This window comes from Pleurodeles waltl, chromosome 4_1, assembly GCF_031143425.1.
Source record: "Pleurodeles waltl isolate 20211129_DDA chromosome 4_1, aPleWal1.hap1.20221129, whole genome shotgun sequence".
NCBI lineage: Eukaryota > Metazoa > Chordata > Amphibia > Caudata > Salamandridae > Pleurodeles > Pleurodeles waltl.
In genome coordinates, this window is record NC_090442.1 from 767,202,399 (window position 1) to 767,220,476 (window position 18,078).

At 43.2% G+C, this 18,078-nt stretch overlaps 1 protein-coding gene across 1 annotated transcript in view; it reads left to right on the forward strand.

The window, feature by feature from the left end:
• Positions 1-763: 763 nt before the first annotated feature.
• Positions 764-18,078, forward strand: part of LOC138287193 (centromere protein F-like) — a 94,495-nt gene continuing 77,180 nt past the window's right edge. Inside the window, exons 1-3 of the mRNA XM_069227554.1 lie at positions 764-901; positions 984-1,181; positions 2,458-2,619. Of these exons, the coding sequence (XP_069083655.1) occupies positions 764-901; positions 984-1,181; positions 2,458-2,619 (498 nt within the window). The remainder of the gene's footprint in view (positions 902-983; positions 1,182-2,457; positions 2,620-18,078) is intronic.

Sequence of the window (18,078 nt, forward strand, 5' to 3'; positions counted from 1 at the left end):
GCACTATGATGCACAGGGTTGTGTGTAGGCGCATGGCAACCTAAAGTGCGCTAGCTCAGGGGCAGTGAGAAACATCAATATATCTCAGTAATGAAGAGGGTGCTGTTTTTGCGTGCTGTTTTTCTCTCTCCATTTGATGCAATACAGCATCAACTTCGGTTAGAAAATCTTTAAGTTAGTAAAATTGGCACTTTGTATTTTACTTGTACTTTTTTCTAGGGAATGCACTTGTCCTTAATTCCTAGCCAGGGATTAATTAAACATTTCTAAATGTCCGTGCTTTAAAAACTTTCCAACTTTAAAATCTAGCACAGGAATTCCTCGAACATTCCAGGCATATGTTTGCTTTATTTATTTCACATGTATAGCCGCCAAGTTTACAGACGGCTTGTCAAGAGATTGTTACGTTTACTTGCTTATTACGTCAGTGTGACTGGGTGATCCAGGCATCGGATTTTTATTGCATGTATTTCTTTATCTCCTTCGGATACAATTGCGTTTGCATGTTCTTTTGCATTTCACAGTTTGGGTGTCCAAGTTATCATCTGGATTTTAGCATATTTTAACAAAGTCAGCCCAAGGATTGGCAATGAGACATCTTACAAAAATAAATGCACTTACGATTTTCTATCCACCTGCTGCCTCCTCTGTATTCAGAAAGAGCTTCTGGAGCAGGTCGCTTTGGTTCTCATTATCCTATGGTTATCTTATAGCTCACCAATTGGACTCGGCACCAGCGTTGAGAAGGATCTGCCTCCAGGCAATGGCCATGACCAAGTGCCATCTTGGGCCTCTGGGGCCCAGTGCATCCTGGGAAGACCTGGCTGTGAGTGTGCTGCTGGATCTCCAACTGAAACAGGAGGCTGAATTGAGAGATGTCATATTTGACCTTGCGGAGGGGGTGAGAAAGAAGGCAATGAGTCAAAGTGTGTGGCATGTGTATTTTTGGGGAGCGGAATGACTCATAACATTTATTTTTGTAGAAGGAAGAGGTCCTGTCAGATTTGTACGTAAAGTATGTGACTTCACTGCAGAATCAGCACACTCTGATCAACCTGGTGCATCACTTCCAGCAGCCTCTTCCCCAGGACCGGGCAGCACCAAGACACCAAGCAACAACAGTAGGAGAACAGAATGAAATCCAAGGGGTAAACTCTCCGCCTCTTGGTGAAGGGCATAGGGTAAGTGTGGGAAAGTATCATGAGAAGACAAAAAAATAAGAAAGGAGGTTAGTGTAAGCAAAATCGATAACATCATGTCTTCTTCTTCTTCTCTTCTTCTTCTTCTTCCCCTCCTTCTTCTTCTCCTTCTTCTTCTCCTCCTTCTTCTTCTCCTCCCCCTTCTTCTCCTCTTTCTCCTCCTCCTCCTTCTCCTTCTTCTTCTTATTCCTCAGTAGAACCTATTTTATTCACCTATAGCCCATCAAGAGCTGAGATTCATTTTTACAGCCTATATGTTATATATAGATCTCTGTTTCTTGCCAGAAGAGAGAATGGATCTTTGACTAGGCTCAATGTTGGGTGATTGGTTGGCTGTAAGTAATAGAGGGAGGATGAATGGATAGAATCAATGCAAGAATGATCAGGTAAAGAGTGTCTCAGTCACACGTCCTTTCCCTGCAATCTCTCCCTTTGTGCGGATCATGTATGCTCTTTTTTCCGCACATCACTCTTTCTGAAGTCTCTGCTTCGGCATGTCAGGATGGATGGATAAGTAGCATGGTGGCTGGCTTAAATTGTAGGACAGATCTATCGGCAGTTGAGAGAAGGGGTGATTGTGGCAACTTTTGTAGGAAGAGAAATGAATAGGTGCTTGATGGTGAGTAAGAGAGATGACTATTGTGTCAGTGAATGAATGGGTATCCAACTTAGGTAGATAGGTAATGTAATTACATGAGTGGATCAGTGTGATGATCACATGATTAGTTGGTAAATGCTAAAGGGTGAGTACATGATGTGATGGACGAATAGACGAGTTGAGAATGATGAAGAGGGCTTGTGGATGAATGCATAGAATGGATGAAAAGTTTAGTAGGTAGTTGTTTGGAATGTGGGGATTCAGTTGGAGTGTTGTAAAGATGAATGGGTGATGTTTGTAGATAAGGATTAGTGTTTAGGTTAAAAGTGTTAACAGTTGGATGAATAGATGTTCATAAGCGTGGGTAGAAGGATGGGTAAGTGATATGGTGTGATGGACGTGTTAAGTTGGAGAAGGCTGGGTTTCATGGCTGATTGACCGATTAATGGATAGAAGTATCAATAGATGTATGTTTTATAGTTGACAAGAGTTGGCAGGGTGTGGTGTGCATTTTTCACTGAATGCAGTGATGGATAAATAAACTGATTAGTAGGCAGCTAAATCCGTGAATGGAAAGAATAAGGATACCCTGTTTTGTCACAGGTTGCTCTATGTCCTCCAACCTTGGAGTCTGATTTCCTCCAACTTTGTTTCCTATAGGGTGAAATCTCAGGAGGACTCACTGTGTCTGAAGATGTTGATTTCCAGCTCACAGAGGTTAAGGTAATTCCTGGACAAGTGTTCTTGGAGACACATTCAGAGAAAAGTAATGTTGCAGAAGAAAGAACGGAGGAAAATAACGCATTGCTTACTGCAGATAAGGTAAATAAAGAACGTTGGGGGATCTTTCCTGGATTCCTTTGTAGATCACACGTATTTGGAAAGAGTTGCACAAGATTTCTAATGAACAGGCCTGTCATGAGTCTCAATTTTTGACTTTTCACAACTGAATAACTTAAGCTTCACATACCCACATACCAACAAAACATGTCTACAAAGATGAACATCTACATGTGTACTCCTACAGTACTTCACATACACACATAGCTACACAAATACTAAACCACTGAAAATCATACACATTGCGATACCATCACTGATAGACTAATCTGTGCAAGAATGTAAGCGCTTGGTAGTTTACGCACGAAAACAGCCACAAAGCATTCCAAACCACACATGCAAAAAAGCCCCTATCATCACTCCTCACTTAGCGGAATACAACTAGAGAATCACACTGTTAAACTGCACAGCCACATATACATTCGTACACACGTGGCCACAAACGCACAACCAGATGGATAGAAAAGCCGTAGACGCAAAGAACCACAAGCACACAAAAGAAGAATATAAGGGCATGTAACACTTAGAGGTGCACGTCTATATAGACATGCACCAACAGACGTGCTTGCGCAAACTATCAACAAAATGAGTACACAGCCACTTGCACCAAGAATATACCTCTAAACAAAAAAACAGAACTATATACACCTGACGCCACAAAAATACAAACAATGACATATAAACACGAAAAGTGCTAAATGAAGAGACATTTATATCACACTTAAAAAAACTGACATCTGTTTTAGTACATTTTCACTGATGAGTTTACCACCCCTTTTCTATAATTTAGATATTCACAACATGTATTTGCATTTAAGACGTCATTATACGTAACTACCAAATGAGAAAGACTATTAGGGATTAAAGAAAGGACATTCGTTCTGTGATCAATAGTCATTATATTTTCTTAAGTCTTTTTTGTCTTTGGTCTAAGGACTTCTTCATGGCTTATGTTTTGTTCAAACCTGCTAGGAAGTCGGTCACGAGTTGTCACCAATCAGGATTTGCTATTTGTGTTTAAGTCGATCTTTATGAAACAATATCTTCTTGTTGCATCTTTTATAGTGAAGTGCATAGGAACATGCTTGCAGATCCTAACCTATTCCGGTTTCCAGGTTTACATGTCTCTATTCACTCACACTTTGGGCCTTATTTCTACTTTTTGGTGCAAAACTGCACTAATGCATTTTTGCACCAAAAAGTTTTGCACCATTTTTTAGCACCAGCCGGGCACCATATTTATGGAATGGTGCAAGCCAGTGCAAATGGTAGGCTAGCGTGAACAAAAAATGAAGTTAGGCAGGTTAGATTCTAAATAAATGACTCAAACCAGATTAGCGTCGTTTTTTGACGCTAAGGGGCATATTTATACTCTGCACAGAGTTAGCATCATTTTTTTACTCTCATTCAGTGCAAAACTAACTCCATATTTATACTTTGGTGCTAGACCCGTCTAGCGCCAAATTTATGGAGTTAAAGTCATTTTTTGGAAGTGGAAACCTACCTTGGCTTAATGAGATGGTTAGTCTGTCTGCGTGTATTGCTTTATTTTTTCTCACTAGGTACTCATTAAGGCTGCTGTCCAACTTTAATGATCTGTAACATTTCGAGTGTCATTATTTGTTTTTACATATGCCTTACAGATTCTTGTACCAATGATGCAGACATCCATGTGGGTTTTTTATAGTGTGTGTTTTCGGCTTCAGAATTCTAGGCCTTGTTCTGTCACTTTCACTTAGGTGAGTCATGCATGTTTTTGTAGCTTTTTCCATGTCTAGCAGTAAAAGTATCTGGTAAGTTCTGCTCTGCACATGTTACTGGGATTGTTTCTGTGGATTTAAGCATATTGTGGTGGATGCATCATTTATGTTGGAATTGTGACCCTTTTTAACAAGGTCTTGATTCAGAGTATGTGCCCATACCTCCTTATAGGGGAACAATGTTGTCAATTCATATTGATCATGGCTCCACCAATTAATAATGTATAATCAGTTGCTAATACTATGGTGGCAAAAGTGGACCAGAAATATTTTTATAGGTTTTGTTGAAAGAATAATTTCTTTAGAGCAGTAATATTGAGTTTATCCAAAAAGATAACTATGGCAGTGTATTCTACCACTGTTTAAAAGTCAGTGATCATTACAACTCTAGAGATTCTTTCTTTAACCAAGACTCAATTTTCCCTTGTTGCAGACATTATTGAACCAGCCACAAAAAAGTTACTTTACTCTGGTTCTCATCAGAATATGTCTTTCATGGCAAGAAAGAAAATTGTGGACTATAAAAGAGGGATCTTGCGTTTTCAAATACAGTTCATATGTTGTTCCTTCACCCATTGCACAAATTTGTCTTATGAAATTTGGTGCTTATTTTATAGTGTTAATAATTTTGTAAGATAAAATCTGTTAGGTTTTCTGCACTTATCTCTGCAAATATGTTTTCATCTTCGTAGAGCAATCATAAGCCACTTGAAATAGTGCTTTCTATTTTGCACCTCTTGCGATCATTGACCTGCTCCATCCACAAACACATTTTATAGGACCAATTGCCACAATTCATGAATTACTGTACTTATTGTCCTCAGAATGTTTTAGGGCCCTATTATGACTTTGGCTGTCTGAGGACTGCCAAACCTCCGGTGGTGGTCAGACAGCCACACTCCTGGCGGTTCAGTTGCCAGATTATGACCCTGGCAGTCGGACCGCCACAAGACCACTGCCTTTTCCAGGATCATGGATCTCGATGGGGTGGCGGAGGTCAGAGTCGTGGTCAGCCATGGCGGCGCTGACTTCAGCATCACCATGCTGATCATGAGTCCTCTTTCCACCAGGCTTTGCAAGACGGGGTCACCCCTGCCAGCACCCTTGGAATATGCACTGTCTGCTGTGCAGAGAGTGCGCATTTCGAGGGTGCTGTTTTGTGACTGTTTCCACTGGGCTGACTGGCAGAAACATCGTAATATGATGTTTCCACCGGTCAGCCTGGTGAAAACATTGTAATATGACTGGGGAGAGGCTGCCAGCATGACGTCACCCTCCTTCCCGCAGCTTTGGCACTCGGCTCATTTGACCGCCAAAGTCGCAATGAGGCCCTTAATGTAATTCTACATCTATCAAAATTAATATTTACTTCCTCTTTTTTGAAGTGATACATTTTCTGTTTGGAGCTGTACACTCCTAGCAAGGCTTAAGATTGTGTTGAAGCATGCATTCAACTCTCAAAATGACTCTAACATCGTTTCTGAAGAAAATAAATATGAATATTTGTTAATAGCCTTTTACTTAGTGCACATCTCCACTAACAAAAATCCCAACCCCTGCTCTTACTGTAACCCATTGCTATTCTACCAATTGTTATGTCTTCTGCCAACTATTTCCATTTTCAAGCAATGTAACCCCTAACTCTCATCCATGTCACATGCATGCACACATTAGTTGATGTTTTTTTCCATTAGATTTTTGTTGAGGTTAGTTTGCCCAACAAGGACCACGAAGACTTGACCCAAGCCAAATTTTCTGGGCCATGAAGTCTTGGCCCAAGCCAAATTTTCAGAAAAACCATTACATTTCATTAGGGCTAATTGTATGAACATTACCTTTTCTGCTGTTTATGCCCTACTTCTTTTCAAATCCTTTTTGGAATCAGAAGCAAAGAAAATTTGATCCACTCCTACCTTCCCACGGCCAGAAATATTTGCTGCTGTGACTGGTGTATACTCTAGCTTTTACCATTCAGCTATACTTTCCTGCTCATATTTACTATCTTATACTCATTTTTGTTCTTGCTCCACACAGTCCCTTCTTAGTAACCTGGAACAAGTATTTTTAGAGAATGGATATTTGGCATTTCAGCAAATTTGCAAGTATGATTCTTAGGGCCCGATTTATAAAAAATTATAGTCAAAGTATCGACGGAGATCCCCACCTCCGCTACAATATACTGAGCCTGATTCACAAACAGCACTTTTGAGTTCATATACACTTTTAAATAAGTTTACTACTTTTTGATATTCATAGCTGTACTTTAGTACTAATTTACACTTTTGTAGTAACATACATTTTTGCAGTAAGTTCAGCACTACACATGACCAGTCACTGGTACTGCAACACTGTCCTGTCGAAAATAATAGCAGTAGGAAATTGAAATAAAACTACATAGGAAATAATGTTAAATTAACCTGTTTAAAACAGTTAAAATATAAATATATATTGCTTAATGTTTAAAATAATTGATAAAATAGTGCATCTTTAGTTTTTAAATATTAAAGTATTTAATAACCTATGTTGAATTTAAAAATAATAGAAATTACATTTTGTTTAAAAACAATAATTAATAACAAATAATTATTTTAGTTAATTTTGTACATCAACATGTATCGCTTTTTATAATTGTTAATGCATATTTTCTTCCTTTAATTGGTCATATATTTTTAAATTTAAAGTTCAGAAAAATAATTTTAATTTGGTATATTCTCATTAAATAAAATGTAAGGACAAAATTAATGTAATAGTGCTGTAGCATTTTTTTTATTTTCATCTACACTAAATAGTAAATCTATAAAATGAATTTACATTATTTTTTAACATGAACATATTTTAATGTTTATTTTCATTTTAAACAATGTTTTGAATTTTCCCTATATTTTACCGTAGGGACACTCCATAGTCAGGGTGGCAATCACTGCCTGGTAAAGCATTAGCAAAAATTAAAAACGTTTTTCTAATTAAAAAATAAATAAATAAATATATTTTATATTAAATATGAATGTAAATTCATTTTATATATTTATTTTGAACATAGAACAAAATAAACAAAAATTACTGTACTATTAAATTAAGTTTGTACTATTAAATTAAAACTTTAGAGGCATTATATCAAAATAAATTACAATTATGTTTCTGCATTTTAAATAAAAAAATAAATTACCAGCTAAATAAAAACACAATAATTAATATTAAAAGTGATGTCTAAAATCAATTAGAATTAATTTAATTATTTTTAATAAAATGTATGGTCAAACTATTTTTAAACTTCAAAATAGGTTATTAAAATTCTTCATAGTTAAATAATATGTACTATATTTATACATTATTTTTAGCACTACTTTATATTTACTTTTTGTTTTACCTGTTTTAAATTATTTAATTTAACATAATTTCCTAATTAGTTTTATTTTAATTCTCTACCTCCATTATTTTCTATGAGATGGTGTTGCAGTACCAGTGGTTGACCATGTATAGTGCTGCATTTTCTGCTGTTTTGTTTTTAGTAGTAATTTACACTCAGAGGGCCTCATTACGACTCTGCTGGTCCAAGGACCGCCACACTCATGTTGATGGTCGGGCTGCCGCACTCCAGGCTGTCAAACCGCCCATTTACAATCCTGGCGGGCGGACCCGCCAGGGGACCGCCGACCCCACTCGGAACATGGTACCCGGAAGCATGACTGTGGTCAGAGTTGTACTCAGCCATTACGGCTCTGAACTCATCGCCGTCTGGCTTATTACAACTCCTCTCACCGCTAACCTTTCCATGGTGGTTTTACCAACATTCAAAGGATGGCAATGAGGGTGTGCATGGGGCCACAGGGTGGCCCTGCACTGCCTATGCCCATGGCATGGGCAGTGCAGGCCCCCCCCTGCCCAGCACCCTCAGAATGTGCACTGTCTGCAGACAGTGCGTATTCCAAGGGTGCTGGTCGGTCCCCCATGCTGCGAGATAGCACTCAGCTCCTTGAAGGGAGCCGAGTGCTATCTCGTAGCACTGTTCCTGACAGTCTGACTGGCGGGAACGCTCTATTGCAATGTTTGCACCGGTCAGACCAGCAAGAACATTGTTATAGGGCGGGGGTGCCACACCCATGGCGGTGGCATCTTCCCAGTAAGTTATTGTGCTCCCGGGATGGGACTGCCAAACACGTAAATACAGAAAAGTAGTAAACTTACCCAAAAGTGTAAACATGCTCAAAAGTTTAAGTTATCTTTGTGAATCAGACCTACTGTTCCTACCTTTACTATTCACAAACATTCCCAGGAGTATGCATGGAAAGCTGCAACAGGATACCCTCCCGGGTGATAGTATGCACTACAAATCTGCATAACATAACTCTTATGGGAAGGCCATTTGGAATAGGATTTCTTGTGCAAATGCACTTTTTTTCTCCACATGTAAATTATTTTTTTCTCATAGAGAAAACCCTATCCCTAAACCCTCATTGTGAGGAATTGTTTTGTTGGTTAAGTGGCGTGTAAACGCTGCTCAAGCAACAGTCACAGTCCCTGTCAGGATTAAGCACTAAAGTCACTAAATTAACCTGTGCTTAACCCTGTGGTTTCTTGGCACAAAAGCAGTCAGGCTTAATATAAAGGCAAGGTGTAAAGTATTTATGCAGCACACGAATAACAATACCATGAAACAAAAGACAAGAATAATCCCAGACCAATTTAGAAAAAAGTGTAAATTGTAATCAATTGTTTGACACCAAAAACAAAAAAAATCCAATGAATAGAAGTGGAGAAATGCAATTTTAAAGATTTAGATAAAGATAGTGCTTAAAACTACAAACCGGCCACCGTAGTCATCTTATCGTGCCGGCCCAGGACAAAGTCACAAGTTCAGGCTGACTGCAGTGGAGCATGGGCTGTATACAGGGACCAAACTAGGCCCGCTGAACAAAGTACCTTAGCTAAATCCTGAATGCGGAGCGTTGTGAGGACTTGCTTTGAGGATAAATCAAGCGGGGGACGGTACAGAGAGGCTGCAGGGCTGTGTTGCAAGGTCCTGCATGCAGGATATATTGTGCAGCAGCACTTCCGAGGAGCTGTGGGGCTGTCAGGCGAGGTCCTGTGTGGAGAAAACGTCACATAGTGGCAGTTTCAAGGAGCTGCAAGGTCCTGCGTCAGGGAGGCATCGCGCAGTGGCGGTTTCAATGCAAAGTGATGAGTCACACTGCATCAGTTCTGCTAGGACCACAGCTGGACTTGCAGAGTACCTTCAGGTCCACTTGTAAGTGTCCTGGACTGGGGTGGTACTACTTGGGGAAGCAGGACTCATAACAGGCAGAGTCCAGGTGCAGGGTTTCATGGTGGTTGGAGCCTTTTCTGTACCTGAGACTCTGATCAGGAGGCTAGTCAACTAGCCCTTGGTGGTCCTGAATTTCTAAAAGTAGCATTTTCAAAATTGTGACTTACCACTAGAGAGAATTCTATATTTCTCAGACACCAAACATGAATTTCCTACCTGCTCTCAATTAAAAGTTAGCACTTATTAAATGTAATAAGGCAACAGATTGTTATCCTGTTGGAGAGGTAGGCCTCACAGTAGCGAAAAACAAGTTTGTGAGTTCACTAACAGAACATTTAAAATTTAAAATTACATGGCAGACCTGCTAATTACAATGCACCCTGCTCTATGGGCTCTCAAGGCCCTATCCTGTGGGTGACTTGTATGTAGTACCACTGGTACTGTTAACAGCACCAGCATTACCACCAATACATCACCAGTACTACCACCATAGTTGTTAGCAGTGCCACTCTTAGTACAGACACCACCACAATTTCCACCACTACCACTTTCATCATCATCATCATAACCACCTGCACCATTACTGCCATACCTATTACTATTGATCACTACTATACCCACACAACCATTACCTCATACACCATTACCATCACCACAATAATTACATCCACCGTTTACCCCTCCCCACCAGTACTGCCCTCACTACCATTACCACCAACACCGCCATTACCACCCCAACCTCGATTAAAAAAATATCAATAACTATTACCTCTACCACCTTGTCTACAGCCATGGCTACCACAATATTCACCATTAACACCACTCTTACCAGCACCATTGCCAGCAGCATTACTACAGCCAATATTACTACAGCCGCCATCATTGTCACCACCACTATCAGCACATCACCAACATCTCCAACATTCCTACCATTATTGCCACCTATGCCATTACCACCATGAGCTTACTATGATGCCTCTTGTCACTATTTTCACCACCATCACTACCATTAGCACTATTATCACTATTGCCATTAACACCACCATTACATCATCATTATCACTGTGCCACATCTCCATCTTTTGCCCTATGTACTGTGGGCTTTACTCACTAGGCCCAAGTCATCCTTCCCTTGTGGCCTCCCTATCCCAAGCACTCTATGTCATCCTTTCCTTGTGGTGCCTTTCTGTCTTGAGCACTCCATGTTCCCGCCCCGTTCCAGAAAGGCTGAACCATTGAACCTCCAGCTCTGTTGCTAAGCAAATTTAGACTTTTTTTTGCATCCGCAGATTTATCACTTGTCGTTTGGACAAGTTACGTTATCTTCCTTGAGGTTCCATTACATTTGTTAATTGTTTCTAACTGCTGTTTGCACTTGCCACCTGCAAAATCCCATATCCATTGTATGTAACACATGATTTTCCCCAGGTTTATAGGAATATTCCACACTTCCATGTGAGATACTGGCCTTCTGAAACAATTTTTTTATCCAGCATAAATAGCCTCTCTGAACATGCATTGGTGTTTGGCCTCATTCCAGTCCTACGCAGGCATCGTTCCTGCACTGACCTCCTGAAGCGCCTGGAACTTACAGTGCTGTAGTTTTCCAAGTCTTCCTGATGATTCCATTATCCTTGCTTCTGCGATGCTTCCAGTGTCTTCATACATGATCTATGATTCCACCTCATTTTGAGCTTCTTGCACCACAGTCTCTGGAATCTCCAGATTCCAGTTAATGTGCTAGACAAAGGCTAAGCACTTTACCCTCATGTTAGTGTGCACTGTTCCATAGTTTAGTAGATAGTTCCAAGATTGATTTTCATGAAGGTGTGAGCCCTTTTTGGATACTGGACATTTTTTTGTATTGTTAAGACATGACATTGCTGACGACAATGACTGACATAGAAATAACAGTCATGAAGCAGATGTCATTACATACAGCCCGAGGCGAGTCATAATTAATACAGGATATATTGTGATAATGCAAACGAAGCAGCAATAAACTCTGTCCCTCCCTCCCCCAAACCTATTGATTGTGTCACCTAAGCTATGGCTTTCAAATATGCATCAATGCTCTAGAAGGTGTGTAGTAGTGATATAAACATACAACGGGAAGCAAAAATGAATACCATGCCTAATCATAAGCATCATCAAAAAGAGTGCCCACAGCATCAACGACAGACCCACAAGGTGAAGGGGGGTTTCCAAAAAAGCAGCTTTTGTATCTGGATTGTTGTACAATATGTGCAAAGGTCTTTAAACCCCTCTAAAAGAGCGTCCCAGGCAAGGGAGATGTTTTTTTTTTGTGTGCAGGCCACGGTACTCCTTGCAACGGAGAGCATCATTCTCCACAAGACCCCAGTGAGCCACCTCATTTCGTCAGTTGCTCAGCCTCAGGCCTATTGGGGATTTCATTTGTCACGTTATAAGCCTCTTTGCAAATAATAAGGACAGATCAGCAGACCGCAATATCACCTTGAAGCCTTGCAGCCACAATGGTGTCCAAGAAGACACCGCGCTGGCATACCCCATTGATCCAATCCCGTTACATCCGACAATGACAATGTTACCCCTTCCCATTAGTTAGATAAATAGGAACAGCCCATAGCATATGTAATAGGTTGGTTTCTAGAGCCTTACAATGAGGGCACCCAGAGGAGGCAGTGTTGAACATCTTAGCAAGCTTATGTGATATTATAGACACCCTGTGCAGAATAGAAAACTGGATAAATTTAAATCTAGAATTGCAGGAGACTTGTTCAGATGTGCCCTAAGCCCATGGTAGAGCCAGCACACGAGATGTCTCACATTCCTCATGATGTGCACTGCCTGAAGTAGTTCATGCATGCTGGGTTCAGTCCCATCAGGGGCCCAGTGCTGTCGTATGTATCGGACTATGCTGGCAAGTGTCAGAAATAATGTTTTGGGGAGCCCTTGAATGTGCACAAAATCGGCATGGAACAATAGTGTACCATTCTGAAAGAGCAATCCTACTGTTGACACCCCTTCTTGCTCCCACTGGGCCATACAACATACATAAGTGTTACCGAGGAGATAGGAAGACTACAGAAAGGAATATTCGGTGCATATGGTGAGGCAACTGCAGTGTATCTGGGTCTGATCTGGGCCGGTGTGTTACCTATCTCTGACAAATTATGGCCCGCTAGCCAATATGACAACCATTGCAATTGCCCAGATATGCAATATGCCTTAAAGTTGGGGGAGCCAAGTGCCCCCTTAGTCGTGGTAAGCTGTAATTTAGTGAAAAAGTATTCAACAAGCGGATCACCCACACCAGTATTACCACTAGAAGATTCACAAAATAGTACAGAAGGCGCAGTAGCATAACCATCTTCGCCCCAGGCCAACCGCGACTGACGGGGCATAGTGACCCAAAAGGTAATTTGCAATTTAACTGAAGTGATCACCCTCACAAGGCTACCTTCAAGCAAGTCCTTTGAAGCACGATAGATATTAATACCCAGGTAACGAAAAGTGTGAGCAGCAACAGGTAGATCCCCCTCGCCGAAGCACAAAGCTGGGCCTATAGGACTATCAAAAACTGAGAAGCGCTGGACTTTTTGATAATGATATGGAGACCAGAAAGTGCACCGAAGTATGTCAGTAGGTTGGGTATGCCCTGTAACCCATTACAGAGAACCCAAAGATAAATGATCATGTCATCTGTGCACAAGGGCACAGATTGCAGCACCTGACCCACCGGTATACCCTATCCATCAGACTCATGACAAACAGGCTGTGCTAGCCATTCTAGCGCTAGGAAAAATAAGAGCAGTGACAAGGGGCAATCCTGTCAAGTCCCACGTGTGACCTGATATGCAGTTGAAATATGAGATCTTGTCCTGTCTCTCTATACAAGAGGGTGACCTATTGGTTGTACACCTGCGGGATTCCATAGTGGGCTAGTGCTGCTAAAGTAAAATCCCATCCCAGGGTGTCAAAGGCTTGGTGACCATCCAATAAGATGCAACCTGCCAATGGGAAATGATCACAGGATGCGGTCATGACATAGAGCAATTGACGACTATTCAGCAAAGTACTGTGACGAGGCACAAAGCCTCTTTGATCCTTATGTAGCAGCTGCAGGAGTAATGGAAGAAGTCTACAGGCAAGGATATTACTCAGTATTAGGCCTGGGTGTTTGTCCCACACTGAAAAATCAGCGCAAACTGCACCTCCTGTAGCTCAAAAGGGTGCTGCTTATTTTCTGCCGTTCGAGTAGATATTCTACTCGAGCGGCAGCTTCCTCAACGTGAAAAGAAGGTTTCTGAACACGAGCGGTCGCGACCATCCATGACCGCCTGTGTTGAGAGATGTCCCCGGGAGACGGTCTTGGGTAAGATTTTCCTTGCTCGCACTGACCAACTCAACATTGACGAGCGCAAGCAAGGAAAAAACTCCACTCCGCTATGCTACGCAGAGTTTTTAGAACTCCACGCTCCAACCTGAGGGCAGAGTGGAAAAAGCTCTGCAAACTCCACTAATGGAGCGGAGTTCACCACCCACCCCTACTCAATATCTTAAATTCCATATTTAAAAGGCGTCTGTATGAAGTAAGGTCTCAGGCGGTGCACCAGACTTCAACAGCAATGTCACCACCGCTTCCCTAGTAGAGGGAGGAAGCAAACCCACCTCTAAGGAGAATTTATTGAGCTTTTCTAAACGCGGCACTACCTTGGATGTGTTGTGGGGTAAAATTCTATCGGGAGCCCTTCAGATCCTGGTGTTTTGTTTCTGGCGAGTTCCCTAATGGCCCCACGTATTTCTCCTGATGATATAGGTGCACTTAAGGTTTCCCTCTTGTTAAACGATATTTTGGATAGTTTCGCCCATCATAAGAAGGCAGCACCAGCTGCAGAGTCCGGAGAGGGAGAACTATGTATAGGTGAGCATAGCAATCACAGAACGCCCCATTAATAGTCAGTTGGGTAACGAGCAAGTGATGAACTGGGTCCCGTAAGGATAAAATGGGTGTTGATATCATATTGGAGCGAATTAGGCGAGCTATCAATGGCCTGATTTGTCTGCCTCTGTGTGCAGTTTCAAGGTGTAGGCCTTATAGTCTATGAGGCGGAGGCTCTCCAACAGCTCAGAATAAACAATACGAGCCTCCTGCAGTGCTCCCACAGCTTCCGGGTCATCGTCCGCCTTCATTTCCATGAGGCCCAACCTGTTCCCCAGTTGTATAAGCTCTCTCACAATCTCCTGCCTCACTCCCACCACTGCACCAATGGAAGACATACAAATTAGACCTTGAAGGCCTCCCACTCCACTAGTGGGGAAGAGGCTGTACCAGTAAACTAAGTATCAATGGTAATGGTTAGTGTCTCCCTAAAAACTACATCTTCCAGTAGGGCCGGTGCAGATGCCAGGTGGGTATTGGGGTTGACACTCGCCCCAAAGATTAAGTAATTTCTAAGGGGTTGTGAACAGAAAGCATCTTCCCTCATGTCATGTGTCATATTGGGGAGGGATATAGTGGAACAGATGAATCTGTCAAGGCTGGAATGCAATGCGTGGGGGTATGAGTAAAAAGTGTATTCTTGCATTGTAACATTCCAGCTGTGCCAGACATCTGAAAGGCTCCAGCCTTCCATTTATTGCTTCAGGGCCTTAGACTGGTGAATCGATGCAGTGCCGGGCAGGGGAGAATGTCATCTACCTAAGGAAGCATCCAGCACTGTATTAAAGTCTCCATCCAGCATCCAGGGGTATGCTACCCACTCGGCCGGGACCGAGGAGAGATGTGATAGAAAGACATCTTGTTCCGTGTTACGCACTCTAACATGATTGGAGCACCATTTAGTGTACTCCTGAGTAAAACATAGCGCCCCTTTGTATCTATCTTAGTGTCAAGGATTGCAAATGGGACCCCGGCTCTGAGGCACATTACCGCACCCCTGGCAAAAGCTGAGTAGGAAGTGTGAAACTGTTGTCCCCTCCATTTCATGAACAACGTTTGGGCCTTGTGGGTGGAAAGGTGGGTCTCCTGTGGAAACTAATGTGGGCACAAGGTCTGTTAAGTTGTGACAAAACCCTGTGTCTCTTATATACAGACCCCAGGCCCTACACATTCCAAGTGACCATGTTATAGGTATTTGAGATCATGGCCATAGGTAACAACAATGCAGTGCATAGAATTCCCCCAAAACACTCCCGCCATCCCCAAGTAACATATCTTGTCTCCGTCCAGCAGTGGAAATAAGGAGACTCTGACATTTTCCTTGAGGATAGGTGCCTTTTCACACACAGGGCGCAACAGTGTGTCCTGATCCCTATAATTGAGAATGTTAGCCACTATGGGCTGGGGTGGTGCTCCAGGGATGGGTCGCTTCGTGGGGACCCGGTGCACACTCTCTACTGTAAAAGCTCAGACAATCAGGATAGGGCCACCACTGTGCGGAGCTGGTCCTTGACACACTGGGTAGCGTTGGGACCCTCAACACCCTCTGCTGCCCTCACTATTCATACGTTATTCCTGCGAGTCCTTCCTTCGACTTCATCTACGCGAACCTGGAGCCAGTCCATTTGTTGGCCCAAGTGAGTAAGTTGTGCTGAATGGTCCGCTTGATATAGATTCAGAGAAAAGAGGTTCATCTCGTTCATTTTGCCTCTGTCGGACAATTTACGCAAGTCGTCTTCGAGAATTCTAATGTCCGTCATGATGGCCACCAGGAGCTGCTTAATTGCCACCCGTGAGTCACATATCTCTCTAAGGGTAATATCCAGCTTGTCTGCTTGGGTGGGCAGGATGATGGGGGGGGCAACATCCTCATGTGTCTACATGACTGAGATCTCCAAGGACATAGATCTGGAGCCGATGTGTCAGTCTTTTGTTTAGTGAGACCCATGTTTGCTAGTAGTAATATCGAGTGGAGCACCTGATCAATGTACATACCAGAGACTGGTTCCACCCGTCGCACCTCTCAATGGGTCAAAAAGTTCAGCAAGGCAGGAGGTGGGGTTCTGCAAATCTTGCCACCACTGGTGTTAACACCCCACTACAGCCACTGGTGTCCGCTCACCACGCCATCCGCTGCAGGGCCATGTCCTTCAGGAGTGCAGTGCGACATTGTGTATCTCAGGCTGCAGCCGCCAGTCGAGGCACACCAACAAGGTAGGGTGGTGAGGGGCCTGTCCTAAGCCCCAGCAAAGCACACCCACAACCCAAGAGGTCAGTGCAGAGATCCCAGTGTCAGAAGCTGGGTCCCCCCAACTAAGTGCAGGGCTCTGCATTCACAGCATCAGCGGAGGGTGATCAGAGTCTTACACAGCAGTCGCTGAGTGCACAGATTGTAGCAGCCACTGACCTAGAAGGCCTGGAACCACCAGCCAGGAGAATGTAGGGATGCTGCATTGCTGGTGTTCTGAGGTATTTCAGTGTGGTGAGGGAGGAGGCCGAGTCATCTGGGCGATGAGAATACTAGCAATTGTTGTGCCGCCAACCAGGCTTGCCAGGTGCTTAATGCAAATTCTGCATAACCATAGGCCCTTCTCAGGAAAATAAAGCAAGGTCACCTCCGAGGGGTGCTGCTTCCGCTAAGGCAGTTTAAGGGCTCAAAGCAACTTCCCAAGTTCCGTAGTGGTCATGAGGCAAACTGTCACCAACAGAAGGGGTGACAACGCACTATGCTCCGAAGGCACGAGCCCTAGTCCTTCCTCTCAGATGTAAGTGGGAGGTCAGCATACAGCTTCTAATAGCAGAAGGATGTAGGACAGCTCTGTTTCTTGTAGCTGGGTAGGTTGCTTAAATGGCAGCATCAGAGCCGAGTTCCATCATTGTGAATGAGCTATCAAGCAGATCTGTCAGGGCAGTTCCCCATGGTCCAATGTGGTGAGAGGCCCAAGAGAGAGGAGTAGTAGTCACTTCCAGCACAGACCGCAGGTGGCAAGCCACATCCTCTGTCCGCAGGCCACACATCTTTCAGTCCCTTGCTGGCCCAGGAGCATAGAAGAGCCGGACACGGTCTGCGAGGGAGCGGGAGCTATAACCACGTAAATGGGGAGCGGGGTCCCACAACAGGATGGAGATCAGTCTACTGCATTAGGTGCGCCCCCTGCCATTGGCAGCTGGAAGGCACTGCTGGTTTGGTCTTCACAGTGTGAGCAGGTATAACAGGATCACCAGCCGCCACGCCTTTTCACAGGCCAGCCACATGTCAGGGCCCACTATCTCATTGACTCCGCAGCTCTTGGTCAGCGCTCAGATGGTAGCCCCCTGAACTCCGGCCTAGGGAACTGGAGGTTCAGTTAGGCATAGGCTACATCAACGGCACAGAGTGCTGGTGTGGCCCAGAGCACTCAGCAGACATCCACAGAGCCTCAAAACAGTCCTCCGGGTTCAGCACAGCACGAGGAGCAGGTAGGTGGCGGTCTCAGACACTGATGCTTCTCATT